We start from the raw sequence: 22,786 nt of genomic DNA, 5'->3' as shown, positions 1-22,786 counted from the left end.
AGAATCATAAAAGATGACTTGGTGTCATCTGCAAACTTACTGAGAGTGCACTCAATCCTCTCATCCAGGTCATCAATAAAGATCTTAAACAGGACAGACCACAGTACTGAACCCCTGGGGAGCACCACTAGTGCCTGGTCACCAGTTGGATTTAACTCTGTTCACCACCACTCTCTGGGCCTGGTGTTCAGCCAGTTCTTTACCCAGCAAAGAGGGTACTGATGCCAGCCATGGGCTGCCATTATCCTGAGTGGTCAGGTACCCATCTGCATCCAGTAAACGATGGAGATTCTCATTAGCCCTTCCCCAAGAATAGAGAACTCTACCATTGCGGGATTGCTCTGCATAAGACAGCTCCTGGCCTCCACATCTCCATCAGTTCTTCTGTTTGTGAACACCAGGTCTAGGAGTGCACCTCCCCTGGTAGGCACTCTTACCAGCTGTGAAGTTTGTCTTCCATAACTTCTAGAAGCCTCCTAGACTGTGGGTCTAGATTAATGTGCAGCGTTATATTTCCAGTATTTATCAGGGGAAGTTAAAGTCCTCAATGAGAACAAGGGCTGGCAATCATACAGCCTGTGCCAGCTGTTCACAGAAATGCCTTGTCTGTCTCTTCATCCCGATTAGGTTGTCTTTAACAGACCCCCACCTGGATGTTCGCCCTGTTGGTCTTCTCCTGGATCCTTACCCACTCAGATTCAATCTTATCATTGCTGTCCCTTTGAAGATAAAAATAACATTCCACTTTAAAAAATAATTAAATAATAAAAAGAGCCTATTAAGAATAACTTTGAGGTCTAGTACAGACACTTGAAATTGGGGTAGAAAGATAATTTCAGACTAAGGTAATAAGAGATTCTAAGTTTATTTAAATCTCCTGGCTGCGGGAATTGAGGACTGATGAGTCAGCTAGAATCAGAATATCAGTAATTGGGTTCTTTTTTAGGTACAGAAATCTACACTTCAGGTAACCTAACTGATTACTTTGCACTAGCATTATTTTTTTTTTCTCTTGGGAGGTGTGGGGGGAGGTTTTTTTTCCTTCTTTGATTCTTGGTCAAACAACCACTTGTGGTTTTAGTAACAAACAAGAAAACTTCATAATTCTCTGAGGAATTTTTTAGGGGAAGGACTTGATTTGCTAATGTGCTTTTTCACAGCTGCTTAATTGGCTACTGAAGAGAAGAGCCAGGAGTCTCTTTCTTTAACATAAAGAAAAAGAGATGATCCTAGAAAGCTTGGAGGTAAAAACGATTAAAACAATAACAAATAGATGAATCCACTTAGGTGAATCCAGCATGACAGACTAACCAGCAGAGCACTATGACGTTCTAATTTACAGAAATTTCTTCAATGCCAGTGTAATAATGGATTAAAAACTGGATTTACCAGGGATTTCAAAGCTTTTGAAATACCTCCCGAGAGTTTATTAAATAAAATAATCCTCATGGGAGGGTTAAAATTCTGTTTGGGATTTGAAGGCTACTGAAGATAGAAAATAGTCAAATGTGGCAGAAGGTTAACAAAGGATTGCCCAAATGACTTTCCTAATAGCATATTAAACTGCATTCTGTAAGAGGAAGCGAACAATTAAATAAGTAGCATGGCACTGACTGCAAAATTTGTTGAGAACTGTGAGGAACTTGAGCTGAAGGAAGAGCTGGCATACTTGGGTGTTTAGAGGCTCTGAGGATTTCTCAGCAAAGTTATGAACTATTTACGTCACATTCTGAACATCTCTGTTTGTGTACATTTAACCCTTCTGTCACTTCTAGCTCCATGTGTTTAACCAAAGTGCCAGGACTTGGTGCAGTGTTTGTTATGTGGTTGCTAAATAATGCTCTTCATTTAAGCGGGGTCCCGGTGGCGTCAATTCATGGCTACATTAACCAGTTATTTTGGTGTGGCTGGTACAACATTTGAGTTACCTTCTGGGGATAAAGGTGGATTTAGGTTATGTCAAAGAACTTAGCAGGTAAAATATTGGAAGTTTTCACCCAAAAAGTGGTATAAACTCAGTCTGTATCACCTGCGGAGCTTGGAATGGATGTTGCACAGCCATGTTTCTCAGCAGGGAAGAGCATGGCCAGAAAATGTGATTCAGTTAATGCTATTAATTTCTAATCAAAATCTAACATTGTGTGTATAACGCTATTAGGTTCTAAATGAACTGCAGTCCACAGGGCATAAATGTATACACACTTTTGGGCAATTTAGTAAAAATAAATAAATTCACACAGGCGTCCAACTGGGCTCCAAAAACCACATGTGAATAATAGCCTCTGTGGATGTTAATAATCTTGTTGCTGCTTACTATCAAAAAGACCATGAAGTGAGTCATGATCAACTATTGCAAACTATGCACATTGAGTGTGCTGAGCGTACTTGTTTGACTAAAGCACAGGGATGTGTTCTGTGGCTCAAAGGCAGCTTCTTTTAAGCTACTCAAAGAAAAGCTTTGTTATTGAGTACAGCTGTCAAGTTGAGTAAAAATGTTTGTCAATATTCAGTAACTATTGGGCTTTTACTTAGGCTTCTGTGTAGTGATTGATCCAGTTCAGTAATCGTTAATTGCAACTGCATGGTTTGGGACTTTTTATGAGCACAAATATTGCCTTGTGTTCTGAGCCAGCCACCTATTCATCCTGTTACTGAGAAATGTCTTCTGCTTGGATTAAACTAGTATTTTATTGTGGAGAGTTTAAACCTTCTCTGAATGGTAGTGTTAGTCAAGGCAGTATTTCATTTTCTCTTCCTGAGGCATAAATAATGTTCAGCTAGAAAATGACCACCCTAAGAGGATAACATGCTTGGAAATGAGGATGGTGACTCTTCTGCTTAGGTTGCTGTAATTGTACCAGGGGTTATGATAGGCAAACAAACATTGCCTGTTTAAAAGAAAAAATCTGGTTTAATTTAGTTCCCATGGGAATGAGCAAATCACAGTGATCACAGCTGGTAAAGGTGTGGGCTGAAATGACTGAGGCTCCTTTTTGCTGTGCCAATACGCCTCCACAGTGGCCTGCATGAACCTCTGCTTTTGCAGTTTAGAGCTGCTCCTTTTGAGAAATTCTTGCTCTGCCATACAGTGTGGTGACTTGTGAGATGGGCTTCATTATTTTCTGAATTCTCTCTGCCAAACTCCATCGTTGGCTGCACTGCAGTAAACCCAGAATAGCATCACTGACTTAACAGCAATTAACACTTTCTGTTAAAACCAAGCTCCGTGAAGTTGGGAGTTTGTTACAAAAATAACTCACCAGCCAACCTTTGTCATATTCTGAGTTGAGAGTTGTGGTGCCGATCTCTTAAGTGTGTAAATAAGTGACCATATGGTCAGAACTCTGTTACGTAAAAACAAACTCCTTAAGAAACAATTCCTCTTCAGACATTGTTTGCTGCAGTTGCCTTTTGGCATTGCATTTAATATGTGTTTTCTGTCACAAATACAGACGGTAATAATCTCTCCACGGTTGCCTGGTGAATGTTACATAGACAGACATATGGAAGTTTTACACAAGTTGCAGAGGCCGTAAAAGTTGGCCAGCAATGGAGCTGCATGCCTGCTAATGAGGTATTTGGTTCTGGCTGGCGTACAACACACTTCTTATGCTTTGGAATGACATAATAAATTATTTAGCCATTTGTCTTTAATGATTAAGCAAAGATAGAATCCAGTGTATTGAAACTAAGACTGTGCTTGGATTACTTGGAATCTAGTACCTTCTAATAGACTAATAGTTTTGCTAAAATACTTCTGGTAGCCCTCATGCCAACTCCAAGGGTTATTCCAAAGTTCCTTTTGGAAAATACACAAGTGTTGAGGTCCAACTTGCATGGCCATTTAGAATTTTTATGAATTGCAACAGCAAGAAAGCCAGGAGTCTATGAACATGTGCTCCAGATGGCTGTCTTATGGGGCACTGGAAACAGGCAGTGGGTTTTGTCTGATGCAGAGTTAGGTGCTGTGGAGCATCTGAGAACCTTGAGCTCCAGCAGCAGGGTAAGTGTCTGGTGGTGTTCCATCTCAGTGGCCTTAGATGAGTGAAAGTAAAGTAAACTAAACCAAGCCGTTCTGTGAACCTTGAGCCATCCATCCGCGCACCTCTCAAATGAGGCTGCATCTAACAGATGTCTGCTGCATACTTGAAGAATGAGGCATAACGGAGTTTGCAGTCATCTTTTAGAACGTGTGTAGAGGAGAGAAAAAATGTGTTCAGAAGCAAACCAGAAATGAGAAACACTGTAAATACAAAGTAAAAGTAGAGAATAAAAGTGTATTCTAAAGAGGGGCTGTTGTTTTTGAATGACTTTGACTGGTCTGACATTGTATCTGAACAGTGCAGGATAGTTGCTCTGTGCGGGTAGTTACAAGTTGTTATATCATGTCTGTTGGCCGTTACTTGTATATGAAACATTCAGACAAAACAGCTTTCAAAGCCAGAAAGAAATTATGTTCCTGGTTTAGTGCATACTGTGTCTGTTCAGGCGTATCAAAGCCTGTTGCCATTGGCTGTCCCAGTCCAGAGGGGCAGCAGAGCTTCCCTTTGCCTTGCTGCCCTTCCTCCAATAAGAGCTGATATAGCATTAGCTGTAATGTACTCATTTAATTCTTTAATGACTTGTAATCAACAGCTGAAAACATGCTTTCCTTGAGCCTTGGTTGGAGAGACCTTTATTTTTAGCCATTGAGTTGTAATGAGATGGGGAATTTTATTTTTAAAGTAAGTTCCATATTTGTAAGCAAAGCTATGAGGTGCACGTTCTAAACAGCAATTACTTGTTCAGAAAAATCTGTACTGACTGCTACCTCTGAACTCATTTGTTGTTGGCATTTCATCACGAGAGCGTTCTTTAGCATCTGTCTGTAAATTATGCTCATTACACAAGCATTTGCATGCCTGGAACCTAAATAAATGGTCAGTGTGTTTTCAGAGAGTGGGTCCGGGGGTTCTACACTGAAATGCTGCGTTTCCCATGAGTGAGAGAAGCACTTGGCAGCAGCCAGTTGGCCATGGGTTAAATCAGGTGAAGAAGATATTTAGTATTCTGCTGAACTCTGAGCCTTCTTGGAACTACATTTGCAAGAGGCTTTGAGGCTTACTAATGTCCCTACAACTCATTCCTGTGGGCCTCTCTTTCAAGGCTCAGCTGTAATAAAGCTCTTGAGTGCTGAGAACAAGATTTGCAATGTCTTTAAACATAGATATTATGCTGAGTTACGACTATTCCCTCTATTTTGCTTATTTGCCCATTTAATAACCTATGCCTTATTAAGTGTTTAAATCAGTTCTCTACATTTTACCGAAGTGTTAAGGTAGTAATTGATAGGATGAATAGTAATCAAACTACTGGAACTGAAAATCAACAATAACTCCTCATGGTTTTAGTGTATATTTTCATGCGATTTAAAAAATGATGATGCAAACAAGAAGGTATAATTAAAATCAAAGAGACTTCTGATCTTTTGATTGTAGAGACACGTGTTTATTATTACAAGATTCATTTATCTGATAAACTGGGGTAACTTCATTGCTAATGGATCCTTTTTTTGCAGTACTGCAAAGCAATTCATACTGTATTTATAAATAATGGAATAAGGACAGTCTCAAAGCATGCTACAGCAGTGACCTTAGCAACAATGAATGAAGGCAGTGAATCCATTAAAAAGTTGTTTGCCATTGAGATTTATAGAATAGTTTGTGATTCCACAGCACTGTTTGCTTCTCAGGAACAGGCTGATGGCTGTGACAGTCACTCTTTCAATAAATAAACATTTACAAAACATGGAAAGACAATTCTGAAGATGACTGTGGAGCATTGCGGTACGCAGAGCATTTGTAAGGTACATGTAACACATGAGCGATGGCTTTCATCTGGGGTCTGATACCAAGGATTTTTGCTTTGTAAATTAAAATTTGAGGGAAAGAGGTGATTGGAGCACAGATGTTATTCCAGCAAACACCAGCTGCCGGTGTTCTTCCTCTGGTTGATGATGGAAGCAACTTGCTTGTGAGGCTTGAGTGGTAAGCAATAGCACTGGACAGCATTGTGCACCTTCAAGTGTGAAATTTTATCATGAGTCTTTGTGATAAATCATCCCTATTACAGACCAGGGCTGTTAGATGGCACTGCTTTCAGGATTCATCTGATGGAGGCTTAGATCGAGGTTCTTTGGTTATCAGAGTTGTAGTTAAGTATCACTACTGTGTTTGTGCTCCATACAGATGTTAGTTAACCTCTAAGTGCTGATCTTCCACTGCATCTAGCAGTAGTTTGGGTACAGGTATACCTGCATTGAGTGCATAGCTGCTTGGGACTGCTCTGGGCTGGTGGTGAGGCCACAAAGTCCCTCTGCTAATAAGAGACCCTGCTTCAGAAGGGTCAGTGAGGTGACAGTGCCACAATCTTCACATCCTTTCAATGAGTACAGCAAATATTTGTAGTCGCTGAAGCAATATGTAATCAGTCTTGTTTCCAGAGAAGATTTATCTTATAAAAACCCTCAGCAACATAATTCTTTTCACGACATAAATATCCAGAAGAAAACGTCTTTACAAATAAAGGCTGTCTCTTTAAAAAATATTTTCCTATTATCCAACAGTTTCCCAAGTGAATGAATTGTCCTCATGAATTATATGGGACTGAACTTGCAGTTTATATTCCTGTTTATCTGTGAATCAAGCTCTTTCTTATTCCATGGCAGATTAATTCAGTGTGGCCCACATTTGAGAGATAAAACCCACGGGTCTGATTTTGTCCTAATATTTGAAGAAGGGATAGCAGCTATGAGATACGCCTTGTTTAATTCTGAGTTTGTACAAGCGCTGCTCGCTGTGGTTCATCAGTCAGGAGAAGAGATTTCTGAGCCTTCTTCAGCTGTTATTACATGTATTACATGCAGGGGTAGAAAAATGAGGAAAGTACAATGGTAACTTTTTGTGAAGAAGAACTGTGAATTTCATGGTTTTAACTTTAAGCAATTATATGGAAATACTTTCTTTCTTTTTTGGTTTTGTAAGATGTGAAGTTACCAGAGCTCTCTTGGTCCTGTAATTCAACTGCAGAAGAAGTGCTATGAAACTACGGAGACCAGAGTCAGGACAAAGCTTCATGTGTTTCCAGGTCAGGGTGTTGTTATGGTCTGGGCTGGTGGTGGTAGCTGTGGAGGTGTGCACTGGTTGGCTGGCAGTAATTGGTGGCATCTCTAGTTTGGCATCAAACTATGGGAACAGTTGATACAGTCAAGGGTAGGACCACCATCCAGAGGGGTAGAGGCAGGCTGGAAGAAATACTGTGAATGTGGACGTAGACTAGTCAGGTAGAGGGCAGCCTGAATATAAGTCATCAGCATGTTCTGACTGCTGATGCCATCCTGGGCTGTATTAACAGGGACCTAGCCAGCAGACAAATAGAAGTGGTCCTTCCTTGCTTGCCACTCATTAGATTGCCTTTAGCCTATTGTGTCCAATTTCGGGTGCCCCAACATCACAGACTCTGATGAAAGGGAGGGAGGAAAGTGAAGGCCACCGAGTGAGTGGTCAGGGCAGGAGCCAGCACCCTGGGACAAGAGGTTGAGGAGTGATGACATTGTTCAGGCTCGGGCAGGAAAGATTTGGGGGGGTCCTGGGAGCAACACCTCAGTGCCTCCAGGATGGGGTAGAGTCATTACTGCACTGAGTGGCTGGAGGGTGAGAGACAAGGGGTATGGGCTGAAATGAGAGGTTATAGGGGTGACAAAAAAACAACCTGAGGGCAGCCAAGTACTGGAGCAGGTTATCCAGAGGGACTGGACCATCTGGGAGGCTTTAGAGAGTCAGTGGGGAGAAGAGATGACCCTGCTCTAAGCACAGAAATGGACTAAATATGATGCCTTAGATATTACCTGAGGCCCCTTCTGACTGAAATTATTTCAGGTTGCTTCATTCCATGCTAACAGGGTCAGGTGTCAGGCCCTTCCTTTTTGAGGGTAGAGTTGTTCTTTGGTAACCAGAAGCACTGTGTCTGAAAAAAAAAAGTGCCTGTGCTGTGATGGAGCTGCTGGAAAAGCAGATTGATGTACTGGGAGAAAGAGTTTGCTGTTTCAAAGAAAGTTCTGTACTTTCTGATTTGGGTTCTCAGGGTTTCCGAAGGCTGTTTTTGCAGTTGAGCATTTTGACAGTTTTCTTTTCAAGTTTACATTCAGTCTTTAATGGTTGCTGTAATTTTACTTTTAAACAGCGCAGTTCTTCAAAGGCAGCAGTGAAAGAGCATCAGCTGAGGTCTGTCTGGTGATCATGAGGGGTTCTCAGTGGCTCATTTCTTCAGCTGTCATTTGTCAGAACACACTCATGTAATCTTAATGAACAATGTGCAAAGCCATTAAAAACTCAATTACGGCTTTCTTTTTTACTGCAGACGTGAGAAAATGCAATCATAAAGTGCTGATGTGTAAACACAATAGCCACCATCTGCTACAGAGCAGCATTTCAGCTCAAAAAGAGGGTATATGTTGCAGATGCATCAATAATAGGAAGCTTATCAAGGCATCATTATGCACCAAGCAGGGGAAAAATTGAAATTTATGGCCAGCTAGAGAGCTCTTCATGGTTTAATTCCCCAATTTTCGGTGGTATGTTTAATAACTATAAGAGAGTGCCTTTTTATGTTCACTGTCATTTGAATGGATTTTTAAAAATGAATTTATTTACCATCTTTCTTTTCTCCATGCTTTTGACTGATCTGAACGCAGCACATTTGGTTTTAGTTATTCAGGAAGGTGGCAAAGCCAGCAAGATATTAACTGATGTAACCTGTTGGTTCAAGAGCACTAAATTTAATTGACCTCATATTCAGCTCCTTTAATGAGCATTTACTTCTGTGTCCAATAGAAACAGAACAACCCAACAACTTTCACACAGCAGAGATCATTTCTTCTCTTCAAACTTTCCCATTTCAGTGTCTATGTGATGACATTCGAACTTTCCAGATGGAGGTAAACAAAAACAGCACTCAGTGTTTTTTTCTGCTCTCATTACTGTTCAAAGTCAGTCCAAATCAGAGTTTCTTCAAGGAATCTTTTGTTTTATACACATTCATGCCTGGAGAAATTTAAATAGGTTTTCAGTCATTCATTGATCAATAATTTCTGTTTGTGACACGTTAATGCATTCCCTAGTTCTTTATATGAGTGAGAAATGTGACAAATGGCTTGTTGGTGCCAGACCCGCTTGTACCTCTTTTATTTGCACATACAGGCCTATAAATTCAAAAGAAGTCCCATCAGCTTCAATTCTGCGCTCATGTTAAAGAAGTCTGTCAGGCTCTGAATCGCAATGTGTCAGTTTTTATTACAGCTAATAAGGCAAAACACGCTTGTCCTTAAAAGGCTGTTCTGAACTCTGTTTGTTTGTTTACTTATTGCTGATCTCAGAGCTACTGGTAAGCAATGCGTCCTGCCCAGAAAAGCTTTAGTGGCATGGACAGGTAGTCAGTGCATCCCAGCTGCTGGTCCAGGAGCACACAGAGCAACCTTTGGAAGGTCCTTGAGGGTAGGGGATGGGTTATGCATTCAGGTTCACAGTGCAAGAAGGGAAATGAGAATCACATACAGCTAGGTTTGTTTGGAGGGTAATTTGTGGTAGAGGGTATAAATTATTCACAGCAGTGAGATTTTGTGAGATAGCAACGTTCTTGTACCCACTGTCAGTCATGGCATGGGTGAAGTTTAATAATATCCCCTCCTAAGGGCAGGCTTGGGGTGTTGAGCACCAACTTGACCTGGCAGGAAAAGACCTTCCTGAGGCAGCTGCTATTTGAGGTCTCTGTGGAAGTAAGAGCAGGTAGAGACACCAGATGGCACAGTTAAAGATGGGAGCAGCACCAGTAGTGGAATTTTTTTTTATCTTTTTCACAATCATGTAAAACAGTCTCTCCCCTCAGGACTTTACTGGAGACAGTTATGATCTTAGAGCCTTTTCTCTTGTATTTCTAGGCATGCTATGGGGTGTGGGTTTTTGTTTCTAAGGCATCCAGAAATGAGAACCAAGGCTGTGAATAACATGCAAATGGCAATGATTTTTTTTTTTTTTTTTTTTTTTTGGTAAGGCTATTCTTCCCATAACGAAGGCTGATTATTTTATTAAGTGTTTTTTTGCTTGATGGATATTTCACTCACTCACGTTGTGTCAGTCTCTATGTACAGGCTCTATACTCCAGAGTTATTGTACAAAAGGCCATTGTCGTTCTGCAAATAGGGTATGATTCATTTTTGGTGGGTGTCAAAAACTAAAATTGTAATTATTGCTTTGAACTTTTACTAAAAGCTGATGTTTTTCTCCCAGAGGAATGCTCCTTATTTTCATACGTGAATCTGTAAAAGTGAAATCCTCCTTAAGTCTTTCTATCATTGAAACGCCTGCCTGATGTAGTACAGTTCAGGACCCTGTTGTGCTGGGCACTGTATAGCTTCAGAGTAGATCTTTAGGGCAGGGATCCATCTACTATCCAAATAGATAAGGATTTCCAAATAGGGAAAGGATGAGGAAGACACCCAGAAGTGAAATGATGTGTGCTAAGATCTGATCAAAGATGGAACAGAAATGAATGACCTCTTCTTTACTGAATGTTTGCTTTGGCTGTAGCATCACCCCTGTATCTTACCTGTTGGAAACTGTGCTTCCTGGTCATAAATTATCCCAGGTGATACAGTCTGAGCCCAAATCTCAGATTGCCACTATTTTAGTTTATTTGGGTGGATCAGAAGATTACTGCAGCACTCAGTGAGAAACTAACTGACGAAGGGGGTTTTGAGTTTGACTGAGAGCAGGAGTGAATCAACAGAGAATGTTTATCAGTCTCACCTTACAGACTTTGATTATTAGAGAAAAAATTGAAGGCTTGGATTCAGCTTTTCTGTTTCTTGAGCTCTTTACTGTGAATTTGGAATCTCTGGATTGGGGGCCATTGGGATTTTTAACCTATCCAAATGAAAGATCGGATCGCTAGAGAGCACCTTACTGTAGCTTTTTTGCTTGTACCGCCTCATCCCCAGCTGTGCCTGCACTGTGCTCGAGTTTTCCAAGGTCTCAGGAGCGTGTGTGATTTCTTGTGAAAGATGCACTTTCTTCTGCATCCGTGCTTTGCAGTCCTTTACAAAATGTATACACATATCACATAAACAGAAACAAACCAACAAACCACCAAAAGCAGTTTTGTGTGAGGAAGTGGCTGGTATCTGGTGGCTTAAAAGAAAATAAAATAGAATATGTATGGCTGTCCACTGGACAAAACTGATCAGAATGTTTATCTGGCTCATCTGAGTGTCTGTCAAACTGCTGTGGCACGGAATTGGGGAAGTCAATAGGTTAGAAGTGAGGCAAGGCTTTTCAAACACAGTGTGCTGTGAACTGCAAGAGGCCAGTAGAGAAATACATTTGTAGCATGACTTGGCAGCTGCAGCAGGACTCTGAATGTCAAGAAGGCTGCATTTGATTAAAAATTATTATGCCTAGCTGCTGACACATAGATTTTTTTTTCCCCCGGATCTTGGTATTTTCTTCAGCTTTTTCTGTGAGTGTCTGCACACACATAAAGCAGATCCCTTAAACAGAATTGAATCAAATAACTCTCATAATGTTTTTTCTTATTGCTAACATTTGTCACCTTGATGCATCTGTAAAGAGATGAGTTGAGACACAATGTGCTGTAAAATAACTGCTTGATGAATCAAAACATGAGTTCAACATCCAGTGCCATGCTTAATATGATGCAAGCTTCAGGGTTAACGAACTCATAAATTGCCTTAGTATAGATTTCTCTCGTAAAATTCAGCCGGTCCTTCCCTCCTAGAAGTGTAATTGTCCTTGTTGCTGTATTGCTAGTTGAGATGTTGCTCTTGTGCTAACAAGCCTAATTCATCTAGGCTCTGTACACTGGGTTTTCTTAACACCTTGCTGCTTTCCAAAGCTTGTACCACCAAGATACAGTGTTCCCGGGTACAGATTGGCACTAAGGTGGTAGAGACCATGCAGGCAAATGCCAGCTGAGAATGTGATCTTTTATAGCATTCTTTTGTGTTGAATGTGCCTTTGGGAAAGTAGGTATTTCGGGCTGTACACTGTAGGAGAGCCCTGTGGCTTCTTGGAAGGTAAATATGACTTTGTTTAAGGGTGACTCTTTTATTGCAGTGTTATAAAACAATAAAAGCAAAGTTGTATTTATAATTTCTAAGTTATCTAATTAAGGCGGTTATAGCTGGCCATGAATCTATTTGTATTTATACCCTGTAATTTAGATCTCCTTTCTTTTCTGTTACCTAACAACTAGCATAAAATAGCTAGTTTGAGTTCTTAGGAGGAACTGTTTTGTTTGCTGGCTTCTAAAGGAATCATTGACTTTTCTAGGGAATCTGCTTTAACTGAAAGAGCTCAGCAGATGTTTAGTATTCATTCTTTTTTCCCTTGTCTGTGTACAGGCTCCTTCATGATGGTGAACAGCTCTGGACGGGCATCCGGGCAGAAAGCTCACTTACTTTTGCCCACGTTGAAGGAAAATGACACACATTGCATCGATTTCCATTATTACTTGTCCAGCAGAGATCGTTCGAGTCCTGGCTCTCTGAATGTCTACGTGAAAGTGAACGGAGGACCACAGGGCAATCCCATATGGAATGTCTCAGGGGTTGTAACAGAAGGATGGGTGAAGGCAGAGCTTGCCATCAGTACTTTCTGGCCGCATTTTTATCAGGTATGAGTTCACAGTATTTCTCTGTCTGTTTCCATTGAGTGTCTGGCTGGGTGTGAGCTATGAGCTGTTGTTAGCAATAAGTCTTCTGAAAATTAAATACAGCTTTTTTTCCCCGCATTTTTTTTTTTTTTGCATCAGATAGAGTTTTCATATGACAGTTTTATAGCAAGAGATGATAGAGACATCTTGACTTAATTCTTCTCACCCTTTTTCTTTACATATGTTCTCAGGTCACAGAGGAGAAGCTGGGCAGGTGAAGTAAATTATTGGAAAGTTAGAACCCACTTATGTATCATGAAATATGCATGTAAACGGACTTGGATTGGCACTTCCCATGCACACAATGGACTCATATACTCCTTGTTAAGCAGTGAAGACATGAGAACTCTTATCTTCTGATTTTTATCGTTTTACATTCAAGGGAAAAAAAACAGTGCCTGGGAGGTAATTGCACCCTACACCTTGCAGGAAAAGGAGAAATACATATTATAGTGTAAGAAAAAAGAGCATGAGTGAGATGGGAATTACAGTAAAAGAAACTATGAAAAGGCATTGAATGCTCTACGGATAGAAAACAGTAGGAAGAAAAGCTTTTTTTTTTTTTTTTTTAAATAACTGGGTAGTAGGTCTGTAAAATCTGAGCTAAAGTAGAACACTTTAATGTTCTGCCTCCAAAAAGGAGCCAAGGATTTCAGCAGAATAGATAAGAGCACACTGTACAGGGTGAAGGGGAATATGGGATAAAGAGATGCAAATGCACTGGAAGTGGTGTTTTAAGGGCTGTGCACAACTTGTCACTCGCTCTGAAATCATATTAAAGTGATCGATACTACTTTCATATTAACATCAACCAGAATCTGCTTCGTAGTAGGTGCTGTACAGAGAGAACAGAAATGATCTTTCACCCAGGTAATCAGTGCTTGAAAAACCTGGAAAAGACAGTCTGATCTCAAACTACGAGATCCAACTGTTAGATATACCAATACCAGACTTCCTGAACCTCATTACATCTTTTGCAAGTTTTTTTAGAGGTCAGGTTTGCTTTTCCCGAGGAAGAAAATCCTTTAAATCAAAGAAGAATTTTGCACCGCTGTGCAAAAACGAAGAGCCTAAAGGCAGCAGTGACTGCCTGGGAGTGGTTCCTGCCCAGAAAATGCAAATGTTCTCTCTCTTTTTCTCTCCCTCTCCTGAGCCTCACCTTTATGATGGATAAAGTTCTAATTTCCCTCTGCTAAAGTATGGCTCTTAAAATGTTGTCAGGGATCTGATAGTCTGCTCTGTCCTTGGTCCCTAATTTTGTCCATTGGTTTCTGCAATCTAGTGACTCTCTATGTTTAAGGAAAAAAAGAAAAAAAGAAAGAAAACTTTAAGCTCTCAAAAGTGGGGGGGGAAATGCAATCATGGAATTTTATCAAAATTACTGTTGGTTACATCGTAACACTTGTGGCTGAAGGAGTCCAGAGGTGGCATGGTGATAAAAGCTTCTGTGTACCGATGCCTGGGGAACGTCTCATTGACACTCACAATCCAGATTATGCTGTGAGAGTGTTATTTGTCAACTTTAAATCAAAACTGCACGCCCGGAGAACAGTTTGTGCAGAAGAGGCCTGAATGGATATTCTGTATTTCAAAAGTACAAGGTAACACAGGGGGGAAAAAAGTATTTCTCCTAAATAATGAAATCTACGTCAAAAAAAATGTTTATTTTCTTAATACCCAACAATTACACCATCAGTAATTGCTGTGTGCATTGAGAAATCTGAAGCCAACTGCCCAGGATGCAAGGTATTGACAAGTGCCCAGAGCTTTGGAGGTGTGAGTAGCAGCAAACCAGTGCTAGGCCTATTGCCAGAGGGTCGTGGTTTGGGTCTGGCAATTCTGCACAAGGGTTGTATGAGTCACCTACATCCAGAAGCACTCTGCTGAGGTATTAATGTGATGGCGGTAGAGGTTTATCAGCTCTGCCCATGAGTTAGTTGTGCCTGGATTCCCAGTCTGCGAGCGTTTGTAGTGTAGTGAGAAAAATCTATAATAGCTCTAGGAGAAAGGTAAGACGTGTGCTCTTGAATTACTGCATGCCACGAGGATTAACTTAGTCCCAGAATGCACTGAGCACAGCACTACAGTCTGCCAGGAAGGGGTGTTTTGATGTACTGATCCTGTGTACTGTATTGATCCATGCCTGAAGAAGTCTGTCGTACCACGACAGATGAGCCACGCTACATCACTAACACAGACATTGCTGGTAGATAGCAGCAGTGAAATGTGGGTTTGTTTATGGGTAAGGAAACATGAAATGAATCTTGGTATTTGCAGTTCTCAGGAGCATTTAAGAATGTTGAAGAGCCAAACTTTGCATTTGCGAATTATATTAATTTCTGAGAACTTCCAAAAATGTTAAGTATTAAACACTTGTTCTTCAGCCCAGGTGCTTCTGCTCTGCCCACTCTGACAGGGCTGAAGTGGTGCAAAACTGTATAAAAGGGTGAGAACAGTGTGGAAATCTGAACTGAGAAATAAAGAGATCTGAGAGTAGAGTTAAAAAGGTAATAAAATAGCTGTCCAAACAAAGCAGTGTGAATTGAGACCCTCTGCTCTTGTCAGTGATTTTGGCAGCAATGTGAAGATTAAATCCATGGTCTTTTTAGAAGCTGACACAGCTGCTACCGACTCAAGGTTTAGGTTATTTTGTGCTCTATTAAAGACACTGAACTGTGTCACTAATTAACAGAGGTCAGTCCGCTATGTGTTTGTTTTTACCTCAAAGAAGCGGGGAATTATTCTTTCCAAGTTCTTGGCTTTCAGGAAATTGAGGTAGTAATTCAGCAAAGCTTGTAACTTCTCAGCTATAAGATAAGCAAAGTAAAGTTTGGTGGCTATGAAGGCGCAGTTTAATCCTAGTCTGAAGGGAGTCACAGTAATTGCTGTGTGACCTTAGCAGTAAGTGCCGTGTTTATCATGAATGAATTTTCATTTATCAAATAAATTGTCATTTCCATACTGAGGACATGCATTCTATTCCTTGTTTATACAATCCTTAGAAAGTATTCTTGAACATAGGAAACATTTATTGATGGTTTGATCATCTTCCAGATATTTGCTACCTCCTCTTATCCTTCGGACAACCTATTTTTTGCCCACCTTCATCTGCTGCAGAACTCTGTTTATATTGCTAGCACCTGAGCTTTTCTTACTTTGTTTTTTCCCCTTTATTTCTTTATTCTACCTGTTTTTATCATGGCATTTTTCTAAAGGGCTTATTTCAGGAGTGCTCCCACTTGGAATGCTTTGAACTGAGGGAGTAGATCTTAAGATATCATGGGAATATAAGTAGAAACTAAATTATGGAAGCCCAAATGCAAAGCAAAATGATTAATGGCAACCTGATTATGAAGTACATGCTGCTCCACTTTTGTAGCTTGAGCTGTGGTGGTCGGCATTCAAAAAGCTGAATCTTTTGTTGAGTTACATCTTCCAATGGAGGAGATGAAGAAAAGGCTCAATAGTGACAGGCTAGGAATGCCAAATTTTATTTAAAGTGGGAATAGCAGTGTTGAAGACTGGCTTTTAGTAGTTAACAAACTTAATGGTGTTCCGGTAATGATTTTGATAGTCACGAATTATCCTGCAAAAACAGTGGCTGCTGCAGTAGTAGTAACTGTGCCAGCTGAACACATTAATTAGCTTTGTCCTTGTAAACTTTACAGCATTTAATACTGTTTTTTTCCTGAATTTTATTTTGCTTATTTGGCAATAGTTAATTAGTTTGAATTTTACCAGTCTCCCAGAGTCCCCTTGCCCTGCCCCAAACTCTTTGCACACAGTATTTGTATTGTACTTATAGAACACTTCAAATCAGATGTAATTGCACACGTTTGTAATTGGTTTCTTTGCTCTTCCAAATGGAAGCAGTACATAGTTCTCACTAATCCTAATTAATATTGCTCTTTTTGTTATCTGTGTCAAATTGATTTTCTGTCTTTGACATGTGTCTTCATGCTGTATTGCATAGGTACCCCTTTGTTATTAATGATAAAATGCTTTGAATGTATCAGACATTGGAATAGGAGTGGAATGTGGTGACTGGCCAAATGACTAGTGCAGTTCTTTCTAAGAAAACCTTTTCTTTGTATTTCAGGTGATATTTGAATCTGTCTCTTTGAAAGGACATCCAGGGTACATAGCTGTGGATGAAGTCAGAGTTCTTGCCCATCCATGCAGTGAGTATTCTTTGTTCTTCTAACCGTCTCAATGCGTTAAATACCAGGCTTTGCAGTCTATAATACTGGGCTTGGCAGTCTTAAGTTGTGACTTATCCAATAGTGCCATCTGTAAAATCTCTTCTGTTTTGGTATCCCCCAAAACAACTAAAGACAGCCAGCCTTGTGCAATTAAATAACTTGACAATTTGTGCAAAAGGCAAAGGTGCTCTGATTCGGTCACTTGTGCCAGGATGTTTGTGGAAGTTTCTCATTGTAGAAGAGTCACAAGAACATAAAACTCTGTTTTGTTGTTTCGGAATTGTTCTGCTGTAGGAAAAGATCTAAATGTTTCTGATAATGTCCTGCGTGGTTAACTTAAGGAAATAAGACAAATTGGTTCGATATATAAAGTAGTAAAATAAGAAAAGACATATCCTAAAGGTATCTCTCAAAAGAAAGGTTTTTGATTCTGCATGAGTTATTTAATAAATAAATCTCATTTAGACTTACACAGCAACGAAAACTAATGCAGGTTCATTACACTGTTCAGAAATATTTGTTCTGTTTCTCCTACCTTAGCTGTACTATGCCCAGCTTACATTTTTCCAGCATAGAGAGACATTAAGCCTCTACATTTGTGTGCGCACTTCTTTGGTTTCTCTGTGCATCTACTGAGAGGCTCAAGGACATTTGTATCCCTACACTGTGTATGGAGCATACAGATTTTTAACAGCTTTCATGTTCATTGATGAGTTTAGACATATCTCTTTAAAATATAGTATTTTTAAAAAGTAATCCATAATAAATTAATGTCTTTTAGTGCTTGAATTATTAATTGTTATGTAGCAGATTAAATTGAATTTATGGGTGATACTTTGGCTTATTATATTTAGGTTTGTTTATAACTTTGATGCTGTAGTATTTCCAGGTGGCCTGATGTCCTTTGGGAAGGTAGCCCACCACCCCCATCAGGTTGGAGCTTTAACAGCCCCTTTCACTGGTTCTTAGTTTCAGTAAATGAGCAGCAGCTCTTCCAAACAAAATTCTGTGGGTGAGGTTCACCCATTTTATTTCAAAGAATAGCAACCATTCGCAATGTGAGGTACATGGCTCTGCTCAAGTTTAACAGGACATTTCTGATAACTGCAGTATGGTTAATTGCAGTTTAACTGAATTATATTTGTATTTACCATGTGCTTGTTCCTCGGGCCTTTGGGTGTATTTACTTCATTAAGAAATACTTACAATCTGCGTTGACCAGATGTTGCTGATAACTGGCAGCCTCCAAACAAATCCCCCAAATGATGTGTATGCATTCCAAAGCATGTTTGGTGGTGACTGATCCCTTTACTGGGAAAGAGGCCACAGAACCAACTGTGAGGCAAAGACAAGAAGGTTATGGGATTAAAAAATATATAGCAACCCCAAATCCTGCTTGGTGAATTATTAAAACTGATGTTTAAAACTCCATCTCCAAGTACATGCAGGTTCCTCTGGAAAATTAAATGCAATCTTGGTGACCCAAAGCTGGAATTACTCAGACTATATCCAGTGCATTTGAAATCAGTTGGCAACCTGCAGCGTGTGCAGGTCCCTACAAGCTATGAGTTCTCTGCAGTCTTTGGAAATACTTCTGTCTGATTCCCAGTGTTGTCTTTGCTGTTCAGTAGTGACACTGTACAGACTTACTTTGCCCCTCGGGTTCATTTTACAATTGTTAAAACTCAAAGCACAGGAATGAGGAAGCTTCTGATTGAGCCTGAATGGCACTTGAAATTATTGGTGTTATGTTTTAGTTTTGAGGCTGGTGTGGCTATATGTGCCTGATTTGGAGCTCACTCATACCTGAACATAGGCAGAAGTCACTCCTAAATAGCCTGCAAGCAGCACATAGTACTTGCTTTGCTGCCTGTCACCCAGAGGTGGTTTACCAGTTGGCTTTGACACGCTGCTCTGACCCCTAGAAAGCACAATAGTACAGAATCCCTGCACTTTGCTTGAGTTGTCAGCAAACTGGGCATATGGAGAATGTGGCACAGGAATTAGATAAAAACCTCTGACGTAGCATGCGGGCAAGGGTTTTCTGTTCATGTGCCTGTAGTAGACAACCATCTATTTGCCAGGCTTCCTGCACACACATGCCTACATCTTCTGAACCTATTTAATTCCAATAGAAAAATGTAGGTTAGTTTGTGCTCTGAAAATATGTAATTCCTTGGCTACTTATATCCAAAAGGTAAAGATGAAGTTGAAAAATGCTGACCCTTACTGTATTAGAAGGCTGTTGTGTGTCCTACTCTGAGAGTATTTGGTTGGTGCACAAACTTCCTTCTGAAGCCCAGCAAGCACAAAGCTAATCAGATGATCTTTTTCTGCTGTCACAAAATATGTTGGTGATATCAGCATTTGGATGTTGGTGGTTTAGTGTTGAACGAATACTGAATTTATTGTCATCAAAAAGCAGATATTGGCGTTATTAACCAGTGCAGCAATCCAACACTTATCAGTAATATCAATGTTTCATTTAATATCAGTGATTTTATATCAGCGGCATTGTTACTCCACAGTTACAGGATGTATTTGATAGTCAATACAATTGAAAGGAGAAAATTCTTTATACAAATTTGTTTTGGCCAGCCACACTTGACAACCTCAATTTCATTTCATTTTGCCCTTGGTAGAGCCACAGTTTCCTAAAGAGAAAAAATGTTCTCAGTTACTCTTAATAGAAGGGAGTAACAAATTGCTTTGGTGACCATGAAAGATCTGTAAGATCCCCTTGCTCTGCACCAAGTAGCTCAGTACTGAGGGACAGCTTTATTTTGCTAAATCTCTTTGTCAGGAGTAGGATGACTTGCTTTGTTCTGATATCTGTGTTGGTGTAACACAATCGCTGCCTTGCTCTACCCTTCCTATTCTTTGCATTTCTTGTTAGGAAAAGCACCTCATTTCTTACGGCTTCAGAATGTGGAGGTTAATGTGGGACAGAATGCGACATTCCAGTGCATTGCCGGGGGGAAGTGGTCCCAGCATGACAAACTCTGGCTTCAGGTAAAGTGATGCAATTTTTTCAAGTAAAATAAATAGACAGAGGACAGCAGGGTGGTGGGGCAAATGTTTATCATCAAAATCCTTTGAGAACTGCCTTGAGTTGTTTCCAGATCAGAATTCAAGATGATAAAATGCAGAACTGTGCTTCAGAAGATGGAAAAAGTGGCCAGCAAAATGTTAGTTCTAAACATACATCTTCAGACCTGTAAGCACTCCTTCATAAAAAAGAAAAGGCAGAACAGGTGCAATAATCCCTCCCTTCTGCTTAATTTTTGGTCTTCTTTCCTTTTGCCCTCCAAAAATATTGTTGACAAAGGCTGAGGGAAGTATGTTGAGATGAAAACATTCCTTAAGGTATGTTATAAAAGGACAAAGCCAGTTTGTACTCATTTTGTTTCTTCCTCCCAGTTTCCGTTGGCTTTTGCTCTGCATTGGCTCTATATTGATAGCAGAATGTTCCTCTGGTTGCTCACTAAATGACCAAAGAGTTCCTTCTCTTTGTGTCTATTTTCATTCTACTGGTTGGACTTCAAAAACTGTGTTGTGCTATTCACGTAGTGACAAACTTAAGTGATTTTCAGTTCTGGAGTTAGAAATGGAGCTTTTAGCAAACTGGAAGGGTGGAGTGCTGTTTGCCAGTGAAGGACAAAGTTATTACTTGTGCCCTTTGGAGTACTTGGCTCTGTGGAGTTCCAGCATTGCCATATTCTATACTAGAGTTCTTCTGGAGACTTTGAAGATAGTTGAGTTGAAAATTGTTTGAAATTGGTAATCACAGCCTGAACCTCTGATTAATCAGCTGAGGCAAATGTTAGGTCAGCTGTGGGAGCACAGGTGAGACTAATTTAGCTGTGGTCCCAGAAGGGGTGGAGCTTGACTCCACCTCCTCTAGACCTCATTTAAGGGCTGACCACCACTGAGGCAGTATCTCTTGGAGATTGCTCCCTGGTGGAGGTTGCTTCAGCATTTCCCAGCGAAGGCATCCATATTAGTGAGTTTTTCCTCATAAATAACCTTCTGAATATCTGTTACCATCTTTGTATCATTCCACCTTGCACTAGTCTAAATACTCAGGCAAGAATCAGTTTACTAATGGTGTAAACAAAAATTAATACCGGGAAAAAGATTGTGTTGGTGCGAAATGTGGTTGGCGTTCTGTAAAAATAACAGTCATTCTAACTGTACATTATTAAAGCTGTTATCTTAAAATATACCTTTTAGCCTGAAAATTATTGGCCTATGTTGTACTTTTAGCATTAACAGAAACATATTTTGGCTTATTCTATATCTTTTTTTGAATTATTTCTGTGAAATCTTTCCACGGAAAGATTATATGTGTGTGAAAAAACTTCTGATCTGAAGCACTGTGAACCTTTTTTCCAAAGAGAAGAAGGGATTTGGGAGGAAATCATCATTGGTAGGGGGATCCTGGTTTCCATTCTTTTAAACTGGAGGATTTAATGAAAACAGCCTTGGAAATACTTCCCAAAATTGATTACTGGAAACTGGCACAATGACTCTGTGTTTTCCATTGAGGTTTCTAATAAAATAGACCAACTGAGCAAGTTCAGGTGTTTATGCTGATTTCCAGTTAATTCATCATCTGTCACTTTTCCAGTTGGGAAAATGCTGCATGGCATTGGTGGAGAAAGATTTATTGAGGATTGCTGGACATATAAACATTGCTGTTCATCCAAGCAATGTATTTAAATTGTTCTGGAAACAAAGTTTTATGCCTGAAAATGACAGGTTTATAAAATCTGTTCACTTATAGTATTTTCACAGGAGTACAAAATGCATTCATTTGTAGTATTTTCATGTCCTGGATAAGCTTCTGGATATACCCAGTACAAATAGTCTTAGCTGTCACTCTCCAGGCTTTTCAGTATACATAACACATCAAACGCACAAAAATATGTCAGAATTTAAGTAGATACAAAAAACTTAAATATATAAGAACATTTAAGCCCACTACTTCATAAAACCCAGAAAGCCTGTAAATTTTTCAGGGACGTTACCAGCTGTCTTTTCCTGAATGAATTGTACTCGTACAAAATCTAACCTAGTGAAGGTCTGAGCAGTTTTAAGAGTAACGAAGAGTGAATAATTTGTGTGCCTTTGTGATGTGAGTTGTTTTCATCTGTCTCCACAGCAGTGGAATGGGAGGGACACAGCATTAATGGTTACTCGAGTCGTCAACCACAGGCGTTTCTCTGCTACCGTCAGCGTTGCTGACACTTCGCAGCGCAGCATCAGCAAATACCGGTGTGTCATTCGCTCAGATGGAGGATCTGGAGTTTCAAATTATGCAGAACTAATAGTGAAAGGTAAGTTGTATTAATACAGCAACTTGGTGTTAGTTGAGCGTTTCCTCCTGTGTCAACTGTGTGTAAAATTTGACGTCCTATTGGGCCTTTCTTTCTTTCAATCCTATTAGATTCAAGTAGGAAAAATGGGTAAAAGTGACATGAATTTCAATCATTTTCTTAAAACAAGTATTTGAATCAAAGCTTTATCTGAATACAGCCTTCTTCATGAGCTCTTGAAGTAATGTATGGTAGCTGTGGATAATTTTAATGCAGTCAGCAGAATAGTTTATCTGTCAGTCAGCTTCATCTGGCTTGCTTTACATTTCATCAGACACAAATAATCCTATGGTAGTGTTGCATGTCAGAAGAGTCTGTTCAAGACTGTTGGGTGCAGGTGATCTGGAATGATTCTGTTGATGTCCTGAAGCACACAGTACAGATATCAGTAGCTCTTAATGGAAGCTGGAGGTTTCAGCTCTCTTATTAACTGTGATTCAG

The 22,786-nt window shown here is 39.9% G+C and overlaps 1 protein-coding gene across 2 annotated transcripts in view; it reads left to right on the top strand.

The window, feature by feature from the left end:
- The window catches only part of LOC146752385 (receptor-type tyrosine-protein phosphatase T-like), a 170,875-nt gene that overhangs the window by 112,187 nt on the left and 35,902 nt on the right, over nucleotides 1-22,786 (top strand). For both annotated transcript variants that reach the window (XM_085531988.1, XM_085531987.1), the window contains exons 5-8: nucleotides 12,455-12,726; nucleotides 16,865-16,946; nucleotides 19,864-19,979; nucleotides 22,132-22,306. In XM_085531988.1, the coding sequence (XP_085388114.1) occupies nucleotides 12,455-12,726; nucleotides 16,865-16,946; nucleotides 19,864-19,979; nucleotides 22,132-22,306 (645 nt within the window). The remainder of the gene's footprint in view (nucleotides 1-12,454; nucleotides 12,727-16,864; nucleotides 16,947-19,863; nucleotides 19,980-22,131; nucleotides 22,307-22,786) is intronic.

This window comes from Coturnix japonica, unplaced genomic scaffold (genome assembly GCF_054131305.1).
Source record: "Coturnix japonica strain WE unplaced genomic scaffold, WE-NBRP24 Scf046, whole genome shotgun sequence".
Classification (NCBI taxonomy): Eukaryota; Metazoa; Chordata; class Aves; order Galliformes; family Phasianidae; genus Coturnix; species Coturnix japonica.
The sequence above is the reverse complement of the archived record's forward strand: the minus strand, read 5'-3'. Positions and strand labels throughout refer to the sequence as shown.